The sequence below is a fragment of the Ascaphus truei genome, chromosome 4 (assembly GCF_040206685.1).
Source record: "Ascaphus truei isolate aAscTru1 chromosome 4, aAscTru1.hap1, whole genome shotgun sequence".
NCBI lineage: Eukaryota > Metazoa > Chordata > Amphibia > Anura > Ascaphidae > Ascaphus > Ascaphus truei.
This window is the reverse complement of record NC_134486.1, coordinates 307981158-308001272: the sequence shown is the minus strand read 5'-3', so window position 1 is coordinate 308001272 and position 20115 is coordinate 307981158. Positions and strand designations below refer to the sequence as shown.

Genomic DNA, 20115 nt, shown 5'->3' with positions numbered 1-20115 from the left:
TGTAAATGTCTCTGAGGTTTATGTAAATGCATTTATCAAATGTTGGTATCACAGGTACATGAGTGACACATCCTGCAAAATATACATGAGTAACCTAGTTGTGAGATAATAAAGTAAGACGGTCATACAGTTCTATGTAAGCTGATATTTCTATGTGACTTCTATGTTCTTTTGTGTTTTGCAAATATCAAAATAAGTAACTTATAGACAAAAAAAAGAAAAGAGTACATTTATGTGAATCTATAAAGCATTTGAAGCGGAACACAATGTTACATAGTTGGCTTAATCTACTGCTTCCATGTCACTATTCACTGCTGGCTGTAGTGGTTGATCCTTTGATGGATTTTGCAAGGTGGCATCTGGGCAGCTTCCAGCTTCCAGGGTCTGTGCGGGTGGCTCCATGGCAGGAGGCAATTTGCTGGCTTCAGATTGTAGACATCCTACGCTACTGTCTTCAGGTGTCTCTTCCAAATGATGGGACACCATAAAAGCTGTTTCCAGGGCTTTGATGATCTTTTCATCTATAACTGAGGGCTCTGCGCCGGAGCTTTCAGCCTGGTCAGTTTTGTGACTATCTCCTTCATCATTTTCTGTGTCTGCTACTTCCTCATCATCATGGAACTTGGCTTCTTTAATTCTTTTGTACAGTTCAATTCTTTCCTCCTGCAGAGCTCTGCAAAGCTTATCCAGCCTCTCAATTTTTGTTGTATAGACATCATATTCTTTGGCCCTCATTACTTTCTGCAATGACAAATGAGAAAACAGATCACGAAAAAGTCATAAGCAGCCAAGATTCTGTAGTATTTCATTTATTGAAACAGAACCGCACAAATGCCCTTGTGACTGCACATGTTGTAATTAGCACAACAGACTTTTATCTACTTCGTGGAAATTTTTTATTCACTATAACTTACTTTGTGTCTGGTGGTAGCCACTACCAGCTTTACATTGCAAGGCAAGTAAACCATCCTCACACTGATGAGACTCAAAAGGTCAAAACAGCTGTCTGCGTGTAGGTTTACTGGCTATGCACTTCTTTAACTCAAGCTGTGCTGAAAAAGCTGTGTACTGTAATGCGGCAGGCATAGGTTTATAAGAAGCAAAAAGTGACACACTGAGTACTCATTTGCATGTCATTACCCAGAATCCCTGACTGCAGTAGAAGCTTTGTATGCTAAGGGATAATGGGGGAAGGCAGGTTTGTTAGCCTGTCTGATGCATGCAACTGTGCTCATATGTGGTGTTTTTATTTTCTTTACACTGTACAGTGGAGGGTTTTTGACACTTTTTTTTTTACAAAGGAAAAGGCTGTGTGGTGCTCAAACCATAGACCCAACAACTTCAGATAATTCTTAATTGCTATACGTTGTATCCTAGAAGTATCCCATATTAATAATGGTGACCACCTATGAAATAACACACCTCATTCCACTAGTTATCAATAAACTGGAAGAGTATCACCTCTGAATCGGTAAATACTCACACTAGCTAGTGTCCAGCCAAAACATTGAATAGGAACATATGGTGCAAGATTGAGTGAAATAACTCACTTGTTCTTAAAGGTGGTCCTCCAGGGATTGAACCTTCATAGGTGTGTGCATCCGGTACTCCACAGCAATAGACAGGTTTCCACGAAGGAGAGTTGGAGCACTACTACACAAAAATAAATTGCTAGAGAGTGTGTCCCAAAAATAGTAAAGGTTTAATGGGTCAGAGCATGGTTACAAAGAAAAAATGAGCCCTCAGGCCCCCACCGACATGTTTTGAGCTTCCGCTCTTTCTCAAGGTGTACACTCTCTAGCAATTTATTTTTGTGTAGTAGTGCTCCAACTCTCCTTCGTGGAAACCTGACACTTTTTTTTACTCACCACAACTTTGTGTCTGGTCATTATTTAGAGAATTTGTAAGAACACTGATTGCTTGAGTGAAATGTATAGCTATTGTTTCACTTGGCAGTATGAACAACCTTTAAAACATGTAAATTACAATAAAACATCATTTAAATAAGAATAAATATATATTTCACAATTCTTTCGAGCATATAATATTGATAGCTATCTGGAATGGAAACGGGATTAGTTAATTTAATGCAGAAATTCATTAAAAAATGCATTGTGTTAGAGCGTGGAGTTGCACATGCTGTGGTCTTTCCCTCGTCTGACACCCTTATGGGAACAAATAAAAAATCGGCTACAGAGGATGTTGGGCCTCGATATCCCCATGGGCCCTTGGTTCTTCTTACTGAACAGACCGATACAAGGTATATCCAGAACTAGTTCCAAGCTAAATGCCCACTTTACCAACGGCAACGAGGTGCGAGATCGCAGCATTATGGAAGCAAGATGAGATTCCTACTCTGGCCGAAATTAGGAACAGAATTTGTTTGTGTGCCAGATGGAGAATTTAACAAGTCTAGTAAATGACTCTGGCAATAAATTCCAACTCTGGCTGCCATGGTTGGCCCAGACAGACATCCCAGGAGTGAATGCCAACACTATATTGCTCTGATACTGTAGTTCTAGATGCGTTCTCCTTTGACTAGTTGTAGAAACACACGGGCAATAGGGCATGAACAGGGGCTGCACGGGAGCTAGAGCAGGCCGACCATGACAAAGTGAATGGGTTATTTCCTGGAAGACACCAAAGGAAACAGAAAAAAGGACCTTCAATACACCCCCCACCCCCTTCCCACTTTTCCCCTTTTTCTGATTTGAATGTACCAATTGCTCTGTTCCGTTTTACCATTGAATGTTGTTAGAAAGGATGAAATGGAATGTCATGCATTCTTTGTTCAGAAACTTAATACAATTGAAGTTATATATAAAAAAAAATGCTTAATGTTAAACAAGCACCTGGTTGAGAAAGGAAGTTCTGAGACAGCAGTTAAGTGTGTTCAATGTGTCCTAAAAAAACGATGGGCCACCACTGACTTATTAAAGGGGCAATCCCTCCAATACCAAAGTGAACTAATTTCCGTGACATGTTTAAGGGGTGTCATCTGGGTATTTGATACATTTTTTACCCAAATCGGACGCCTATATGTATTTTTTATTTATTTTGCAAGTTAGACATGGGAGGGGTTTGATTTTGTCTGGCTCCTCCCATTAGTGTGATGTCACTGTGTGATCAGGAAGTGCTTGCACAGACAGATTCTCTCCTCCCCTTAAACTTTATTGGTTCTCTAATACGAACAGGGCGCGAAAAGGGAAAATAAAACAATTGATTGAGAAAAACTTCAATTAAGAAATTCAACCAGCCAACTATGTGAGATTGCACCTTTAGATGCCTTTTGCATGTAAACATTTTTTATTTGACCAGAAATGCTCACACTCACTAATTTGCGATCAGTCCACATTACACCTTCCCAGAAATGTTTAGCAACTTTCATTCTATATTAAGTGTGTGGCCTGCAAGCTTTCCAAAGCTTGTCAAGTAGCCCTCCAGCCAAAATAATTGCCTACCCCCCTGGTCTAAAGAATATATGTATTAGGGAGAAGGAGCAGCTCAGTGAGTAAAGACACTGACCGGTACTGAGTTTGAAGCAGGGGACCTTGTTCAATTCCCAGTGTTGGCTTCTTGTGACTTTGGGCAAGTAACTTTATCTCCCTGTGCCTCAAGCACCAAAAACATAAACTGTAAGCTCCACAGGGAGGGATTGTGTCTGCAAAATGTGTCAGAAAAGTGCTATACAAGAAATGCTATTATTATTATGTTTTAAGGCAAAAGTGGTGCAATTATAACATTGCTCCAGAAGGATCAACAAAAAATTATATTCATTTTAATTTTTTTTTTTTTGCTTTAATAAATCTGGTGCAGTTTTTTTTAACCACAGAATTGCACCAATTTGCCTTTATACACATGGACTTATAGAGTTATTTACTAACATCTCACAGCTGCAAAAAAACCCCCAAACATATTACTTATGTGATTTATTTTATTTGATATTTTTAGTGCTGCTTTCTGCTGATTTTGCCCAATTTTACAGCCTGGAGACTTTAGTAAATAACCCTCTGTGCCTGTAAAGTTTAATTTTAGTTTAGATAAATCTTAGTGTGTGAGTGTTTTGGGGCCCAAGCTTTTTATGTAACTTTAGTAGTGGTGGCTTAACCTTAGGTAATCAAAGAGCCACAAATGCGCTCTTTACATAACCCTTTAAGACCACATGTGCCACTTTTCCAAAGTGCCATAACTCAACATATACAAAAGTATTATAAAACATTAGATCCACAAAGCTCTGTTAAATCACGTTACGTTATTGGCCCTTGGATATTTGCGATAAGACTGGACGTGGCATTCAGTTTGGTTAATGTCATGTTATGTTACTTAACATAGCTTTGTGGGCTTAGTCTTTGGAGTATACAGTAGCAACCTGGACATTTTGCCCAGCATTAATCTATTGCCAGAGCCATATATAGTGCAGGTTGGCAATTCATAACCAAATAAGTGAAACGGCCACAACAAAGCAGATAACAGCTGAGCAGCAAAGGTTTTTTTTTAACCCTTTCAAGCTTTTCAATGCATTGGCAGTAAATGAGTGGATATAAAGTCTCTCACCTCTTCAATCATGTCCAGCAGGGCTTTGTTGCAGTTCTCAAATCTGGTTTTCCAGGTGTTTGTGTCTTTCTCTAACTTCCTCATTTTCTTTGACATCTACCAAATGGAAATGAGTTAGCACATACTGTAATCGTGAAAACAAATTGCTAGACACTGCTCAAATAAAATGAACATACAAGGTGTTGGGAAACAAAAACCCAAATGCTGTCTTGTTTTACCATACCACTGACTTGATCATTGTAATTTGACAAAAGTAATTAGATTTTGTGTCAACTGATCAAAGGCATGATTGTTTTTTTTTTTTACAATATGAATATTTTACAGGCCTGCCATGATTTGTAGCAGCGTGAATACTCGTGAGTTACAGATGGTTTATTTTACGGCAAGAACAATGCTTCTAAAACTGGAAAACAAAAGTCTGTCTAATTGGTTTACTTTAAGTGCAATGTGGCACTTATCATAAAATGCTGCATAAGCTTGTATTATAATGTTGTAAATTAATATGTATTGCTGTAGCATTTATTTCACTGAAAGAACACTGTAAAGTCATTAAGCTCAGATTTTTGAGCTCCTTATGCCCTACTTAATCAATAAACCATGTATAACAGAAGGCAGAAAACACCACATGACAGACCAAGGTGACTGTGTAGATGTAGGAACTGTGTATGATAAGAGTTGTATAGGTCTTGAAAGGGATGGACCGGCCCGCCAGGAAAGGTGGGCACTCAACCCTGGTGGGTCCTCAGAGCAGGCATTCCATCATGCCAGGGGTGCCAATAAGGGAGAGAACTGGGTCAGTTGTCCTGTGTCTGGCAGAGGAAGGTTGACCCGACCAGTTGACCCAGATGTGGACATGCGGGAGGTGACCTGTGAGGCAACCTTCCTCCGTAGCTCCATCCTCAGTTCCGCGATCAACAACCATGCTCTCCCACTGCACCACTTTCCTTCATGTGTATGTTGACACTCCGTAACATTATAAAGTGCAGTATACTCATATTACATATATTTCTTACCTCATACATTTTTTTCCATGCCCATTATCACGCTCTTCCCCATTGTTCACACAGATATCCTGCATTATGGGCATTTAGTTACATTTTGTCCTTTTACATTCACAAACGTGAAACGATTACATAAAGTATAAAACACTTACTTTGTCCATCTCCCCTTTGAAGGTAGAGAAAACCTCGTTGCTTTTTGTCAAAGACTTTTGAAATTCTTCAAACCTCTCAGAGTAAAGTGTTATCTGTGTGCAGGAAAGACGAGAATCATTCATAGACTTTTATAAAGAAAATGTGCAATGGATTTTACACAAAATTAATTATTTTCTGGTCATGGTTTTCTGTATGATAAATAAACCAACATTGGATAAACCAAACATTTTCTAAACGGTTTATTGAATGCAGCACCCGTGATACATAACAATGTAGACCCCTTTATCTCCATAGTAACGCAGCTAGTTCACATTGGGTCTCTTTGGAAATACACGACATCAATCTTACCATTTGCTGTTTAGAAAACAAAGTTAATAATTCACTCGAGTACTGTCATCATTAACAGTGTACATTACCTATCCTGAAAAATATTGGAATAATAATTGTATTTAATTAGGGATGGGAAAGTAAAGCACACAGGTATTCAAAATATAAGGTCACAATGGTAGTGTTAACTCTAGAAATAATCTAGAGAGTGTATTACCAAACTACGGGGTAGATCCTCAGAAGGTTGTTCATTTTTACCTAATAACGATTTGGGAACGGACGTTATGTTTCTTATTAACGGGTATCCTCAAAGCTAATGAGATGAAAAACTAACGTCCATTAGCAAAATGACCATAGAAACATTACCTGGATGAACGGGTATTCGTAGAGTTGAGACGTGTTAAAAAATACACTGCTCATGTCATGTGCATTGGAAAAGTCTTATTAGCACGCACCAGTTAGGGATGCAATATGTATTAGCCTGCCACTAACTCCGTGCCCATGATCATGTTACAATTTCAAAATAAAGACACAAGCTCATCTGCAAACATCAGCCATTTTCCACTGCTACACAGTAGAGATGGCTGATCAAGCATCTACCTCCACTGCTGGGGTTGCTGCTGTGGCTGGCAGAATAAGAAGCCTCAAGTTCAACAATGAGGAGCTTGCCATTTTAGTTGAAGGAGTTGGGGATAACCACTCCAAATGAATGGGGTCTCTCTGCTAGAAGACCAGCACTGCAGAAAAGCAACACATTTGGGGGTGCATGCTGGAGGGCATTAATACTTTCAGTAATACTGTCTGCACCATAGATCGGCTAAAAAAGTAACAGTAAACGCAAGGTAAAATAAAAAAGAATTGGCAGACTATTCAGCCCAGGCAAGGAAGTCTGGAGGGGGACCCCCTGTCCCCTTGCACCTGTCCCGTACAGAGGAGCGGGTTAGCTCCATTATCACACACTCCCAGGTAATGGGACTACCTGAGTTTGTGGACACCATGGATGTGGAGATGCCTGGGAAGTGACAATACAGTACATATATAATACACTAGATAGCAATCTCATGTATACATGTCACTTTAGATACAACCTTGAACACCAGAACAAACATTACTGTCTTATTTTTATATTTATATTTGCAATGCACTCAAACATACAGATGAGGAGTACTTTGCCAAATAACGCGTGTCACATGCTATTATGTGTATCCTCATACGATTACCAAACACTATAGGCCATGCCTCGTACATTGCAGTAAGGGATTAATCAGTATAAAGTGATCCCTTTTCTATTTGAGAATCATAAAACTGCCCACTAATCACAAGAACTCTAGTTTAAGCAACTCTTACAGTCTCAGTATCCCAAAGAGTTCATGTCAAACCTAATCAATCATCTTAAGAAAGCTATCTAAACACCCACTGTACCCAGTCCTTATCTCTTATGATTCAACCTCTGCAAGCTGCGCATAGTCTTAAGGTGTACAGAAGAATCCTGTTGCTCTTTCTTCTGTTAACGATCACCCCGCTGCTTTACCTATTTACCTGTGTCACTCAAATCATCTGTCATCTGTCTAAATACATTCCAAACTTATGATGTTAGCCACTGCAATCATGTTATAAATAGTCACTTTGACAGTACTTAACATAAATTACTGGCCAGGACAGAATTGAAAAGGAGAGGTAACCCTCAATGTAATTGCAGCATAAAAGGGCGATAAACTGTAGCCTGCCTAAACTCTCATTCATGTGCACGAGAGTAAAAGCCTTGTAAAGTTTAGCAACAGTTTGTGGATCATGGCCTCTATAAATTGGCCTGCTATAATGTTAAAAAAAAGTAAGAGACATGTTCTAAAATGACTTTTTTGGACTAACAAATCTATACTATTGTGCTTACATGTACCCACGTTCTGTATGAATGTTTATGATATAATGTCTTTCTTTTTCAGGACCATCATACAGATGCCATGTGGCTGTGGAGAGACTGCCTGCTGCAGAGCCCGTGATTGAGGAGGAGCCCACTGTGAGCCTTTATCTTACAGAGGATGCTCCAGCCCCACCAACTGCACTAGTGGCTACCTGTTACAGGCCCAGTAGCTGCAACTCTGACTGCCAGTCCTGCAGTTCCGAGGACCCAGACCCTCTTACAGGCATGCTGATTGCACACCAACTAGAAATGCAGTACAACGGTTTCAGGAGACTGGAGACCGAGCTGCAAAGTCTGCAAGCCTCAGCACGCCGCATGGAGCTATCTGCCCAGCGCCATTAGGTGCTGATCAACACCCTGCGCCGGCACAGAAAGTGCTATAATCAGCAGCCTGGGTCAGATATCTGCTTCAATAAACAGGCTGACCTGGACAATCCAGTAGGGGCTGGAAAGTATCCATGCCCCCTCCACGGGCACAACCCCCGGCTACCTCAATCGAGTGTCTGGCAACATCAGGGGTTTCAATAATTGAGGAGTCTTCACCTCCACCATCTGTGGGCTTGCCTACACCATCTATGCTGCATCTTCACACCCTGAGTGTTAGGGATGTCCCAGTTTGAGATTGAACTCTGGTTGCTCGCCGGCCCTTGTCCCGCTCATACACCAGAACTGTTATAACCTGCTGCTGATTTCTGCAGAGAATTCTCTGGGAATTTTGATTACCTCTGCACCTGTCCCCTCCCTCAGGCCAGCCCTACATAAGCCCTCCACTTCCTGCAGCTTTTTATTCCCAGTACTCAAGCTTGATGCTACCTCATTGCCTGTTACTTACTTCTGCTGTGTTGCCAATGCTGCTTGGACATCACTATGCTTTCCTCTCTTCAGCCCTGATTCTGCCTATTTACAGACCACCACTCTCTGCCTGCCACTGGCCCTGACTCTGCTTCGTTCCTGACCATCGCTGCCCACCTGTCCCAGCCAATTTACTCCAGCCCCGCAGTCATTCCCCAACACAGAATAAACAGGCCCTTTATGGACCTCGAAGGAACAGGATCCACTCTGGCTCAGCAAGTGACCGAATTGCCACGTTGTTACAAACATAAAGGACCAACTAGGGCATGTATTTACTTGGCTTGGCAATGCTGCAGCTCAGCTGCAGGAACTATATGCTAACTCTACTACTCCCTCGATTCTGCGAGACCAAGTTCGGACAATTTTGGTGGTATCCGACTCAAATTCCGAGAATTTCTTACGCTGTGCTGACTTTTGCAGATGCCTATGTCTATACTGCCGATGCTGCTAAAATAGGATTGATCATTTCCTTGTTAAAGGATGAGGCCCTCTCCTGGGTGGTCTAGGATGTTTGGACATGGCCATTTGATCGCGACCAAATCGCCACCAGCGCTCCACCACTAGAACTACTCACCGCTGGTCACCTCACCTCTTTCCACCATTTTAAAATGTCATCGATCTCCCCAGCCGCAGGGTACCCCGCTGCTCAAACTTCATTTGTGAGCGCACCAGCAGGACACTCAAAATGGCCACCAGAAACCAGGAGACATGGATTGAGGGTGGCGAGGTGACCGGCAGCGAAGGTGACATGCGGTGAGTAGTCCTGGTGGCAGAGCACCAGTGGCAATCTCATACCGCTCTGCTGGATATCCCCTTTTCTGGAGCACCAGGGCGCAGGGCACCCGCGCGGGACATTTTAAGATGGTGCTTCAGAGGGGGTGATATAGGATGTTTTGTGGCCTCATGCGGGTTATTTAAAGATGGCATGTCTGAGCCGGTGGTCGAGGGCATGTAGTGGGCATGGGAGCATGCACGGCGGGACATTGACATTTAAAGACGTGTCAGGGTGCATGCGGCGATATGTGAAGCGCGAGGCGCCCTACAGCTGTGGCCCAATGCCCAATTCCGTGCTGTGAGCGTTGTGTTCGATTACCCTAATAGCTGCGTTATGGCAGAAGGAAGTCTGATTAACCTCCGCCGGGGTAGGCGTACAGCTGCTGAGTGTGCTGCAGAATTCTGTAGATGGGTAGCTGACAGAACTTGGAACGAATCAGCTCAGAGGTCAATTTCCACAGAGGCCAGTCCGATAAGATACATTTTCAATTTCAGTTCCTGATCTCATACCACCTTGGTTCTAGGAATGGGGAAACAGATGCGCTGTCCAAATTGTCTTCTAGCCCCTTTTCAGGCTTTGAACAGGAGGAGACTATCCTGTCCAGTAAAAATGTCCTTTGTGTCCCCTTTTCTGCGGATTTTGTCTCACGAATTAAGGGAGCCTATCCCACAGACCCATTTCTAAGCAGGATGTTGAATTATTTTTGCAGGATGGCCTCTGGATCTTTCAGGACAGTCAGTTCATCCCGAAAGGGTAAAGTTGGAAGCCCTCCCAACTAATGCGCAACTCTAGACCTGCCGGTTATCCAGGTATCCACAAGAGCTTTTGTCCCGTTCTTTTTGGTGGCCCAAATTGCCACAAGATGTCAACAAATATGTCCTCTCTTGCAAGAGGACCATTTGGCTACCATCCCCAGACCAATGTCCAGACAGAGAGGACTAGCCAGACCATGGAGCGCTGCTTCTTCTGTGAACTCCAGGACGACTGGTTCCGACATCCTGTCATTAGCCACATTTTCTTTCAACAACACTCAGCACAGTTTAACTCAACAAAGTCCCTTCTTTGCCAACTATGGGTTCCCCACTACCTTACTTCCCTGCTTCCCGGCCTCTGGTCCAATCCCCGCTGTCACGGAAAGAATTTCCTCTCTGCAGGAGACCCAAAAGATTCTTAAATAAACTCTGAGGGAACAGGGCTACAAAAGGACAGCTGATTGCCGTCGCAGACCAATCCTTGTATTCCTGATTGGAAACAAAGTCTCTATAAAAAATCTACATTTAAAAGCTCCCACCAGCAAGCTGGGCCAAAATGTATTTTGGATTTCCACACTGATTAACCCTGTCTCATTTCGGTTGGTGCTCCCCATCTCCATGGAAATCTACCAAGTGTTCCACTTTACTAAAGCTTTTTTTGGGAGAATATCTGAGAATTCTGATTACCTGATTCTCAGCACCTGTCCTCTTCCTCAGCCAGCCTTACATAAGACCTCCACTTCCTGCGCATGTTTATTTATTTATAAAATGTTTTACCAGTAAATAGTACATTGAGGAGTTACCTCTCATTTTCAAGTATGACCTTCAAACGATGTGGTTCTTCCCAGTATTCAAGCTTGCTGCTACCTGGTTGCCCATTACTTACTTTTGCTGTGTTCCAGCCCTGCTCAGACTTCACTACACTTGCCTCTCTCCAGCCTCCAGCCCTGACCACTGCCTGTTTGCAGACCACCGCTTTCTGCCTCCCGCCAGCCCTGACCTCTTCTTTGATCCTGACCATCCTCTGCCTGCTGAAGCCCTGACCTCTGCTTTGATCCTGACCATCCTCTGCCGGCCCCTCCCTGATTTCTGCTTTGATCCTAACCATCCTCTGTGTGCCGCCAGCCCTGACATCTGCTTTGTTCCTCACTGCCCACCTGCTAGCCTGTCCCAGCCACTGGACTACAGCCTCACAGTCTCTCCCAGTGACACTGAGGCATCGCAGAGCATGTACACGTGGGCCCTGTGATACTGGGGCGTGGCACAACATGTACGTGTGGGCCCAGTGACACTGAGGCATGGCACAACATGTACGCGTGGGCCCAGTGATACTGGGGCGTGGCACAATATGTACGTGTGGGCCCAGTGACACTGAGGCGTGGCACAACATGTACGTGTGGGCCCAGTGACACTGAGACGTGACTGAGCATGTACGCATGGGCCCAGTGACACTGAGGCGTGGCACAACATGTACGCATGGGCCCAGTGACACTGAGGCGTGGCACAACATGTACGCATGGGCCCAGTGACACTGAGGCGTGACTGAGCATGTACGCATGGGCCCAGTGATACTGGGGCGTGGCACAACATGTACGTGTGGGCCCAGTGACACTGAGGCGTGACTGAGCATGTACGCATGGGCCCTGTGATACTGGGGCGTGGCACAACATGTACGTGTGGGCCCAGTGACACTGAGACGTGACTGAACATGTACGCATGGGCCCAGTGACACTGAGGCGTGACTGAGCATGTACGTGTGGGTCCTGTGACACTGAGGCATGGCACAACATGTACGTGTGGGCCCTGTGACACGCACGCAGAGTATCGACCAAAGAGGGGCGCTAAATTATAATCTTTGTAGATATTGTTCTTTCTTGTGTACATTGTTATATTGTTTATTTTAAATTTTTTCAGAAACACTGAAGTAACTGTTTGTATATATATATATATATATATATCATGTAATAAATATATATATATATCATGTAATGAAAGGGTTAAATCCCACACTTAGTACATTCATTTGGGTACCACTTAAGACCTGCCCTTTTCCTTTGCAGGCTATTTGTAGCAATAACACAATACTCCTCATGGTCTGGATGTGAGTAAGGGCATCTTTTGGAAGGTGCTAAATATCAAAGTGTTATTAACATGTTCTAACATTGAGGATCTCCGCTGTTAAGAAAACTGCTTATTACCATATGATAGCCTTACTCATATGCAAACGTCCTTTAAAATGTAAGGTTCTGTGATTTTGAAGGAAAATGCCAGGACATATTTAAGGATTAATATTGATTCAATTTTATGAATAAACAAAATCCTTTTACGTATAAATAAGATGCACACACATAAAAGAACACATAACTAGTAGCTCTGATACACGGAGCGCTGTTATTGACTTAATGCATTAACTTAAGTTAACGGCTCATTAAGTGCTAACGGTATCTTCAATACTCACTAACACAGTGTTAAGTGCTATTTTGACCTGTAACGGGCCCTTGGGTTAACTATAACAGCCATTTGTGTTAATGATATGGAGAGAGAGTGGGAGAGAACAAGGGAGAGAGATAGAGAGTGGCAGAGAAAGAGAGTATTGGAGATAGGTGGAGAGAGGGAGGGTAGGGAAGGGAGAGAGAGGCAGATAGTGGGAGAGAGAGCGTGGGAGATTGGGAGAGAGAGTGGGAGAGAGGCAGATAGTGGGAGAGAGAGCGTGGGAGATTGGGAGAGAGAGTGGGAGAGAGAGTAGGAGAGGGAGAGAGAGAGAGTGGGAGAGAGATAGAGCATTGGAGATAGGTGGAGAGAGGGAGGGTAGGAGAGAGAGGGAGGGTAGGAGAGAGAGAGAGAGAGAGAGAGAGAGAGAGAGAGAGAAGGGAGAGAGAGTAGAGGAGGGAGAGAGAGAGAGTGGGAGAGAGGGAGAGAGGTGTTGAGCCTATGCTAATGTGATAACTACCGGCTGTTGTTTTTGCATATAATTAGCTTTGTGGACCTCCGGGAACATAACGTTCATTGTTGATTTTGATAACATGACGTAATGAGCCCTGAGTTAACAGAACTTTGTGTATCTGGCCCTTTGTATCTTTTGTTTAGACTGTCAAATCCATTTTGGATTAAGCAATTTAGAGTAAAAGGTTCTTGTTTCTAACTAATCGATCTATCTGTCTAAGGGAGGTTAGTGTAGCAGAGCGATTTACAGTGCAATACGTTCAATGTGATGTGTCAATTAGAAATGTATTGTGTATTTGTTCCTTCCAAAGGATGGTTTCACATGGTAGAAGTGAAAGAAGAAAGAAATCACCCACACTTTAACTCAAATGTAATAATAATAATAATAGCATGTTCTTGTATAGTGCTGCAAGTTTTACCTAGCGCTTTAAAAGGACATTTTACAGACATAGTCCCTGCCCCGTGGGGCTTACAATCTATGTTTTTGGCGCCTGGGGCACTGGGTGATAAAGTGAATTGCCCAAGGTCACAAGGAGCTGACACCAGGAATTGAACCCCCTCAGTGCCAGTCAGTGTCCTTACTCACTGAGCCACTCCTTCTCCTAATAATATACAAGTTTGACTGGCACTCTGGCAGGACAACTGTATAATGGGCACATAATATGTCTCCAAAAGTTTTATGGTCGCCTAACACATTCGTACTTGAATATCTTTGTATTATTATTGTATTGATACAAACCATAAATCCTTCATAATTTGCATGCGTTTGTGATATTCTTTAGCATTTCTTTATTCTCTACCATTTTTTTATTATCACCATCGTGTATAACTATTACCAACTATATTCTCCTCCAGGACCAGAATATGTAAAATTGTTCATGTGAATTGATTACTTTAACAGTTTTACCTGGGTCTGCAGTACAGTCTCCTGCTCCTTCAGCATTTTGCTCTGTAACTTCCACTCAGCAGCTTGGGTCAGCAGCTATTTATTAAAGGGCAGAACAAAGAATGAGAAAGAAGCATCAGCTTGATCAGATTTGTATAGTCTGTTCATCTTTTTCAATGGTAGTGTCTACTTTTATACATAACACAAACGCTATGCATTGTCTGTTCAAATGACAAACACAACATAAAAAAATACATTATTTGGAACTCACTATCTTATTACTTTAACAAAAATCATCAATCTCATGCTAAGAGCATCTCATGGTATCAGCGCCTCCAACTCTTGCAGGCTCCAGGGATGCGGAGACAATCCCTGCCGGAGAACTCACCAATACTCCCCCGGATAGATTGCACTCACGAGGCAGGAGTATATTTTATAACAGCAACTCTTTATTCTCTGCACAGCATATAACAGCATACACTGGATCCACAGCATGCACTAGGCCTCCAGCCTCCCGATGGCCCCTGGACACCCCCAGCCATTGGCACAAAGGGGCGGTCCAAGCTCTTCCCTGACTCTGTTAGAGTCAGAGGAATCAGTCCCACTCCCCTAGGGGAGGGGATAGAAGGTGGCCAGAGCCCTGCGCACACTCTTCTATGATATGTCTCTTTCCAGGGAGAGACAGACTGAGACAATTTGGTAATGCAGCCCCTTAGGTACCGAGGGGGAAGGTCCAAGGTCTGAGCCCCTTTTGGGCAGATCACAGGCCTTAGCCCGCCTACCCCCTTGTCACCTTGCTGGTGAGGAAAACCCTGGATTGGTCCTGACACTGCCTGCACTGTTACCAGGGCCTGTGTGTCAGGGATGACAGGTTAGTAGCCAAGTCAGGCATGGCTACACTGTAATACATATGCCAAACTAGGGGTACTTTACAGGAACAAATCCTCCCTAAGTCTCCTGGTCAGAAAGCATATCGCACAGCAGATGCTAATGCCAATTATTGACTATGGAGACATAATATATGACTCGGCACCTCAAACCCACCTTAGCAAACTTGACACCCTCTACAATTCAATTTGTTGTTTTGTTCTCCAATGCAATACAACACACATCACTGCGAAATGCTCAAAGAACTAGATTGGTCATCACTAGAGTCTAGGCGCAAAGTTCACCTTTCCTGTCTTGCCTTCAAATTCTTTCTCGGCAAGCTACCCAGCTATCTGAACAAGCTCCTCACCCCTACCACATGCAGCACTTGTCATCTGAGCTCTGACTCCAAAAGACTATTCATGGTCCCAAGGCTCAACAAAGTATTCGGCCGCTTCTCCTTCTCTTGCCGTGCACCCCAAACTCGAACAACCTACCAGAGACTCTCACATCCACCACCAGTTTAAGGTCTTTTAAATCTAAGGCTGTCTCACATTTTAATCTGGTCTGTAACTGTTCCATACGCCCATAATATATATATTTTTTAACTGTGCATGCAATGTCTTGTATATAATGTATACCCTGTTCATTTATGCAACTGTATTTGTAACCATGTATTATTTGTCTTAACTCTGTGCCCAGGATATACTTGAAAACTAGAGGTAACTCTCAATGTATTACTTCCTGGTAAAATATTTTATAAATAAATACATATGCTTTTATATATTAACCCCTTCTGGGTTTATTTCACATAACATTAGTTATGCTTGGATATATTAACCCCTTCTGGGTTTATTTCACATAAAATTAGTATGCATTTAGCATAGGGATCTGCTATAGAGACTTACCTTGACATGGTTAGCAGGTTTGGCGTTATTTGATCAAAGGATGTATACCAAAAGTCTCCTTTATCTTATAGATTTTTACACCATATATATATATATTCCCCATTTATTGCTATCCCAAAGGGAGAAGCGCAGGGATTCACTTTCTGTTTTTCACATTTGTATGGCCAATCCCTTTGCCAGCTGCATGCTCTGTACATGGAGAAGCGCAGTGATTATATATTTGTTTTACATTTTCTGTTGAGCCGATTTTAATCCTTAGCAGCACGCTCCTAGAGGGCACCACTATTAGGGTGTAATCAATATATTTAGCCAATCACCTGCAACTGCTTATTGGGCAGCTTATGGGAGCTCAGCCCTCCTTCTTCTAGGTATATAATCTCCCAGCAAGGTCCCTGGATTTCACTATTCACTTTACTTGCAGACATGTGAGTATCTTCACTGGTATATACCAGTTTTTAACTGCACTAGGTTATATAAGCATATGCTTGGATATATTATCCCCTTCTGGGTTTATTTCACATAACATTAGTATGCATTTAGCGTAGGGATCTGCTATAGAGACGTACCTTGACGTGGTTAGCAAGTTTGGCATTATTTGATCAAAGGATGTAAACCAAAAGTCTCCTTTATCTTATAGATTTTTACATATATATATATATATATATATATATATATATATATATATATATATTCCCCATTTATTGCTATCCCAAAGGGAGAAGCGCAGGGATTCACTTTCTGTTTAACCAGTTGGTGCCTCGTGGATGTGTAGACAGCCATACACATATCCACGGAAACATAAAGTAAACATCAGCTTTGGCCTAAATGCCCCCAGTGTAGTTGGGTCTTGATGTGCTAATAGTCCTTAGTAAATTGCTGTGGGGTAGGAAGGTAAGGGGATTATATATAGAGAGGAAGGAACAGTGAGGTCTTTACCGTGTGCTGTGCAAGGAGCAAACCTGCCTGCCCTTCCCAGATGTACATTTGTAAAGAACGTTACGGGTATCATATGATGTGTTTTATATATTTACAGTATGTATATTGATGGTTATGTAGAAAAGAATGCATGTAATGGTTAAAAAATCAAATAAAAATGTAGGCAAAAGTATTTCCGTATTCAACTTTATCTCCAAATGTTTCCAACATTTTAACCGGACAAATGATTGTTGATATCTGTATTACTGACCATTTAATACATGCAGAACTTTTTTCTGGACATCCTCTGCATATGCTGTTTTGAATAAATATCACTAATACTTACAAAGTCCTTTTCCCGCGTGTGTTTCTCCTCTGCTTCTCTCATCTGTTCATGAGCTTGCTCCAGTCTGGCGTCCACCAGCTTCTGTTCAATATCTCTGTGTTTAAATACTTTGTCCATGTGCTGCAACAATATGGTGCATATTTTTTTCAATCACACGTGAAACAAACAAAAAATATATCATGGAGAAAGTCTGTATTGCACAGTAATTTTCCATCACAGGAGAGAATGTAAAGCTACCACACTTCTGGACGCCTCCACTAGGACAAGTATACATGAGCCAATAATATATTGGAGATAGAGTTGGATGCTGCTCTAAAAATGGGGTCTGTGATATTTAAAAGAAATCATATTTTTGTTGACATTTATGCCACCTAGAGTTATTCCTGAAATAACTGTGCTTTTCCGCAGGCCAGAGGAAATCGAGACTGTCATTTAGAACATTTGGTAGCTTTAAATAGATCCCATGCAGATAACGGTTTATGATGATGGTGGTGATTTAGATTTAGAGTGATATTTCCTTTTCATATCTCAGATTACTTTTTTTTTTAATGTCAAATGGCTCATGTTAGTGGTGATTTAAATGCATTGATGACCCAAAAAGGAATTAATCAGGACTTTTACATTTGCAATGCAGCATGGTATTTACATTTATTTGGAAGGTGCTCATACAACAAACATTTAGGATTACTATGGTACAAATCTAACAATAGGACATCCGTAACATGAGGGCACCTGTTGTTGTAACACAAGTGACTGGCCCAGACTCTGCATTTAACTGTATATCCCAGGAAATGCAATATGATACTAATGGGCCACTTCAGCGGATATAAAATAAGCCCCTAAGAAGCTAAGTGTACATTTCTTTTTGCTGTGCGCATATCAATAATTGAATTGTTGTCTGTGTATGTAACCATGTCCTTGTGATGCCACATTGCCAGGGATTCATCAAGCCACGATGCAGAATATTGCACCCGATCACACGTTAACTGCCGCTGAGTTGAATGGCAGATACGGTCAGATAATAGTGCGATATGCACCAGTGCGGCTATCCGAATAAAGGCCAATGTGCTACTTATGCATATTAACTGTTGAATTGAATGGTGTTAGTGGATGTCACGGTCTTATTTTATGTCTCATACCACTGCCAAGGAGTTCGATTCTGTGAAGAGAAATGTGTGAAAATCTCCCAGTTTTAAAAAGAAAATTGTGAAACCACAAAACATTTGTTTGCCGACATTTGTCAAATGCCACCAACTTTGGCTAATGAATTGTCTTCATATTCTTGAACCCTGGGGTCCAATACTGATCTCTGAGCAAGATATTTGCCAGTTGCAGTTTTTGCGAAGTTTGTTAAATTTGCCCTTTCTTCCCAACAAAAAATGTACACAATTCTGCGGAAATGTGGATACTTAATTACATAAATTGGGTAGATGAAGATAAACAAGAGTATTAAAAACTCAAGACAGGATCAAGTGACTTCCCTAAGTATGAAGGATAAGGATGAATAAAAGTTATGAACAAGTTATGCAAGACCCGGCAGCTTAGTATCTTTTTTCAAAGACAACATTCTAATTCAGAGTACAAGATAAAGTGATTAGAGGATGAAAACCCTGTTAGATTGTCAGTGTCAGCTCTCCTACTGACTTTGGGCAAGTAACTTGATGTCACTGAGGTCCAGGCACCAAAATTAGATTGTACTGCAACATTCTATGTACAGCGCTCTGTATACTGTCAGTGCTATATAACATTTTTTTGAAATATAAAATAATACTTTCTGTATTGTGGATAATATTAAACTTTAAGTGCTAAATATGTAGGTCCATATTTCCTAAGCAGTTTTATTGCATAAGACACCTTCTGGTAAGGAAAATGCTTTGCAGCCCATTGAAGGGTATGGGCCCCATCATGTCTTCTGGTGCTGGACGAGCACTGTTTAGTAAATCTGAGCCTTCCCGTTAGCCGTTAATGTGTTTGATTGTTAAACATCTGTGGTAGATTCTGAAAATCATGAAGCAGGGGTAGTGCAAACAAACTAATTTTTGTGGGCTAGTAAATCGGGACAAAATATGTTTTCATATAAAATCAAGAGTAAAAGTTGTGCGTAGAGACAATATCACAGTGTGCCTGTCTATATTCCCCTCTAGTTATACAAGTTTGGCATCTGAATGCCACTTTGTACGGCTGTTCTTGAGTAAGATTGAAGACTAGGACAGCTGTTTCATCTTACCTCTTCTCTGACTTCATATTGGTCAACGATACTCTTGAGTTTCTCTGCCAGCTCTGCGTTTTCCTGACATAGTTTAGTATTTTTCTCACTCTGTTGCTCAATCTGAGTCTGTATGTCAGTCAGTGTGGACTGGAAATGATTTGTGATCTCTTTCCGTTTTTCCTCATCCTCTCTGACACGCTGAATGGTCTCTTCCTGTATCCCAATGCAGACAAATGTCGTTTAGAGCTCGATATATATATGTTTATAAACTGTATATAGTCGTAATAAATAATCTCTTCATAAAACCAGTAGCATTTGCAGATCCTTCAATGGATTTAGTTTGCTTCTCACATCTACTACGACATGTCAAAATCATATCAAATAAAATGGGACTAAAAAGAATGGTGGATTAGGCTCAACAATAAAATACAAAAAAAATGTTTTATTTTAAACCATCAACATTGACTTTTTATGAGCACCAGTTAAAAATATGTTGGACAGTATGTACTGAGAGTTACAAATTGGCACGCAGAAATCTCATTTTAAATTGCGATTGTATGCGACTGTTTAATAACCTGAAATGTCTCCATCTGCACCAGAAGCGTCAAATCATTTTCGTCCATTTGGCGCACAGAAATGCACTGCGCTTGGTGTACAGATGGCAATAGTTTTGTACTTAAACATGTTTCTGTGTGCCTCAAAAAAG

General features: G+C 41.8%; 1 protein-coding gene across 1 annotated transcript in view; it reads right to left on the bottom strand.

Moving 5' to 3' along the window:
• Window positions 1-213: 213 nt before the first annotated feature.
• Window positions 214-20115, bottom strand: part of TXLNB (taxilin beta) — a 61418-nt gene continuing 41516 nt past the window's right edge. Inside the window, exons 5-10 of the mRNA XM_075597822.1 lie at window positions 19428-19622; window positions 17201-17320; window positions 14186-14260; window positions 5708-5800; window positions 4555-4650; window positions 214-741 (exon numbers count right to left, since the gene is read on the bottom strand). Of these exons, the coding sequence (XP_075453937.1) occupies window positions 283-741; window positions 4555-4650; window positions 5708-5800; window positions 14186-14260; window positions 17201-17320; window positions 19428-19622 (1038 nt within the window). The 3' untranslated portion in view covers window positions 214-282. The remainder of the gene's footprint in view (window positions 742-4554; window positions 4651-5707; window positions 5801-14185; window positions 14261-17200; window positions 17321-19427; window positions 19623-20115) is intronic.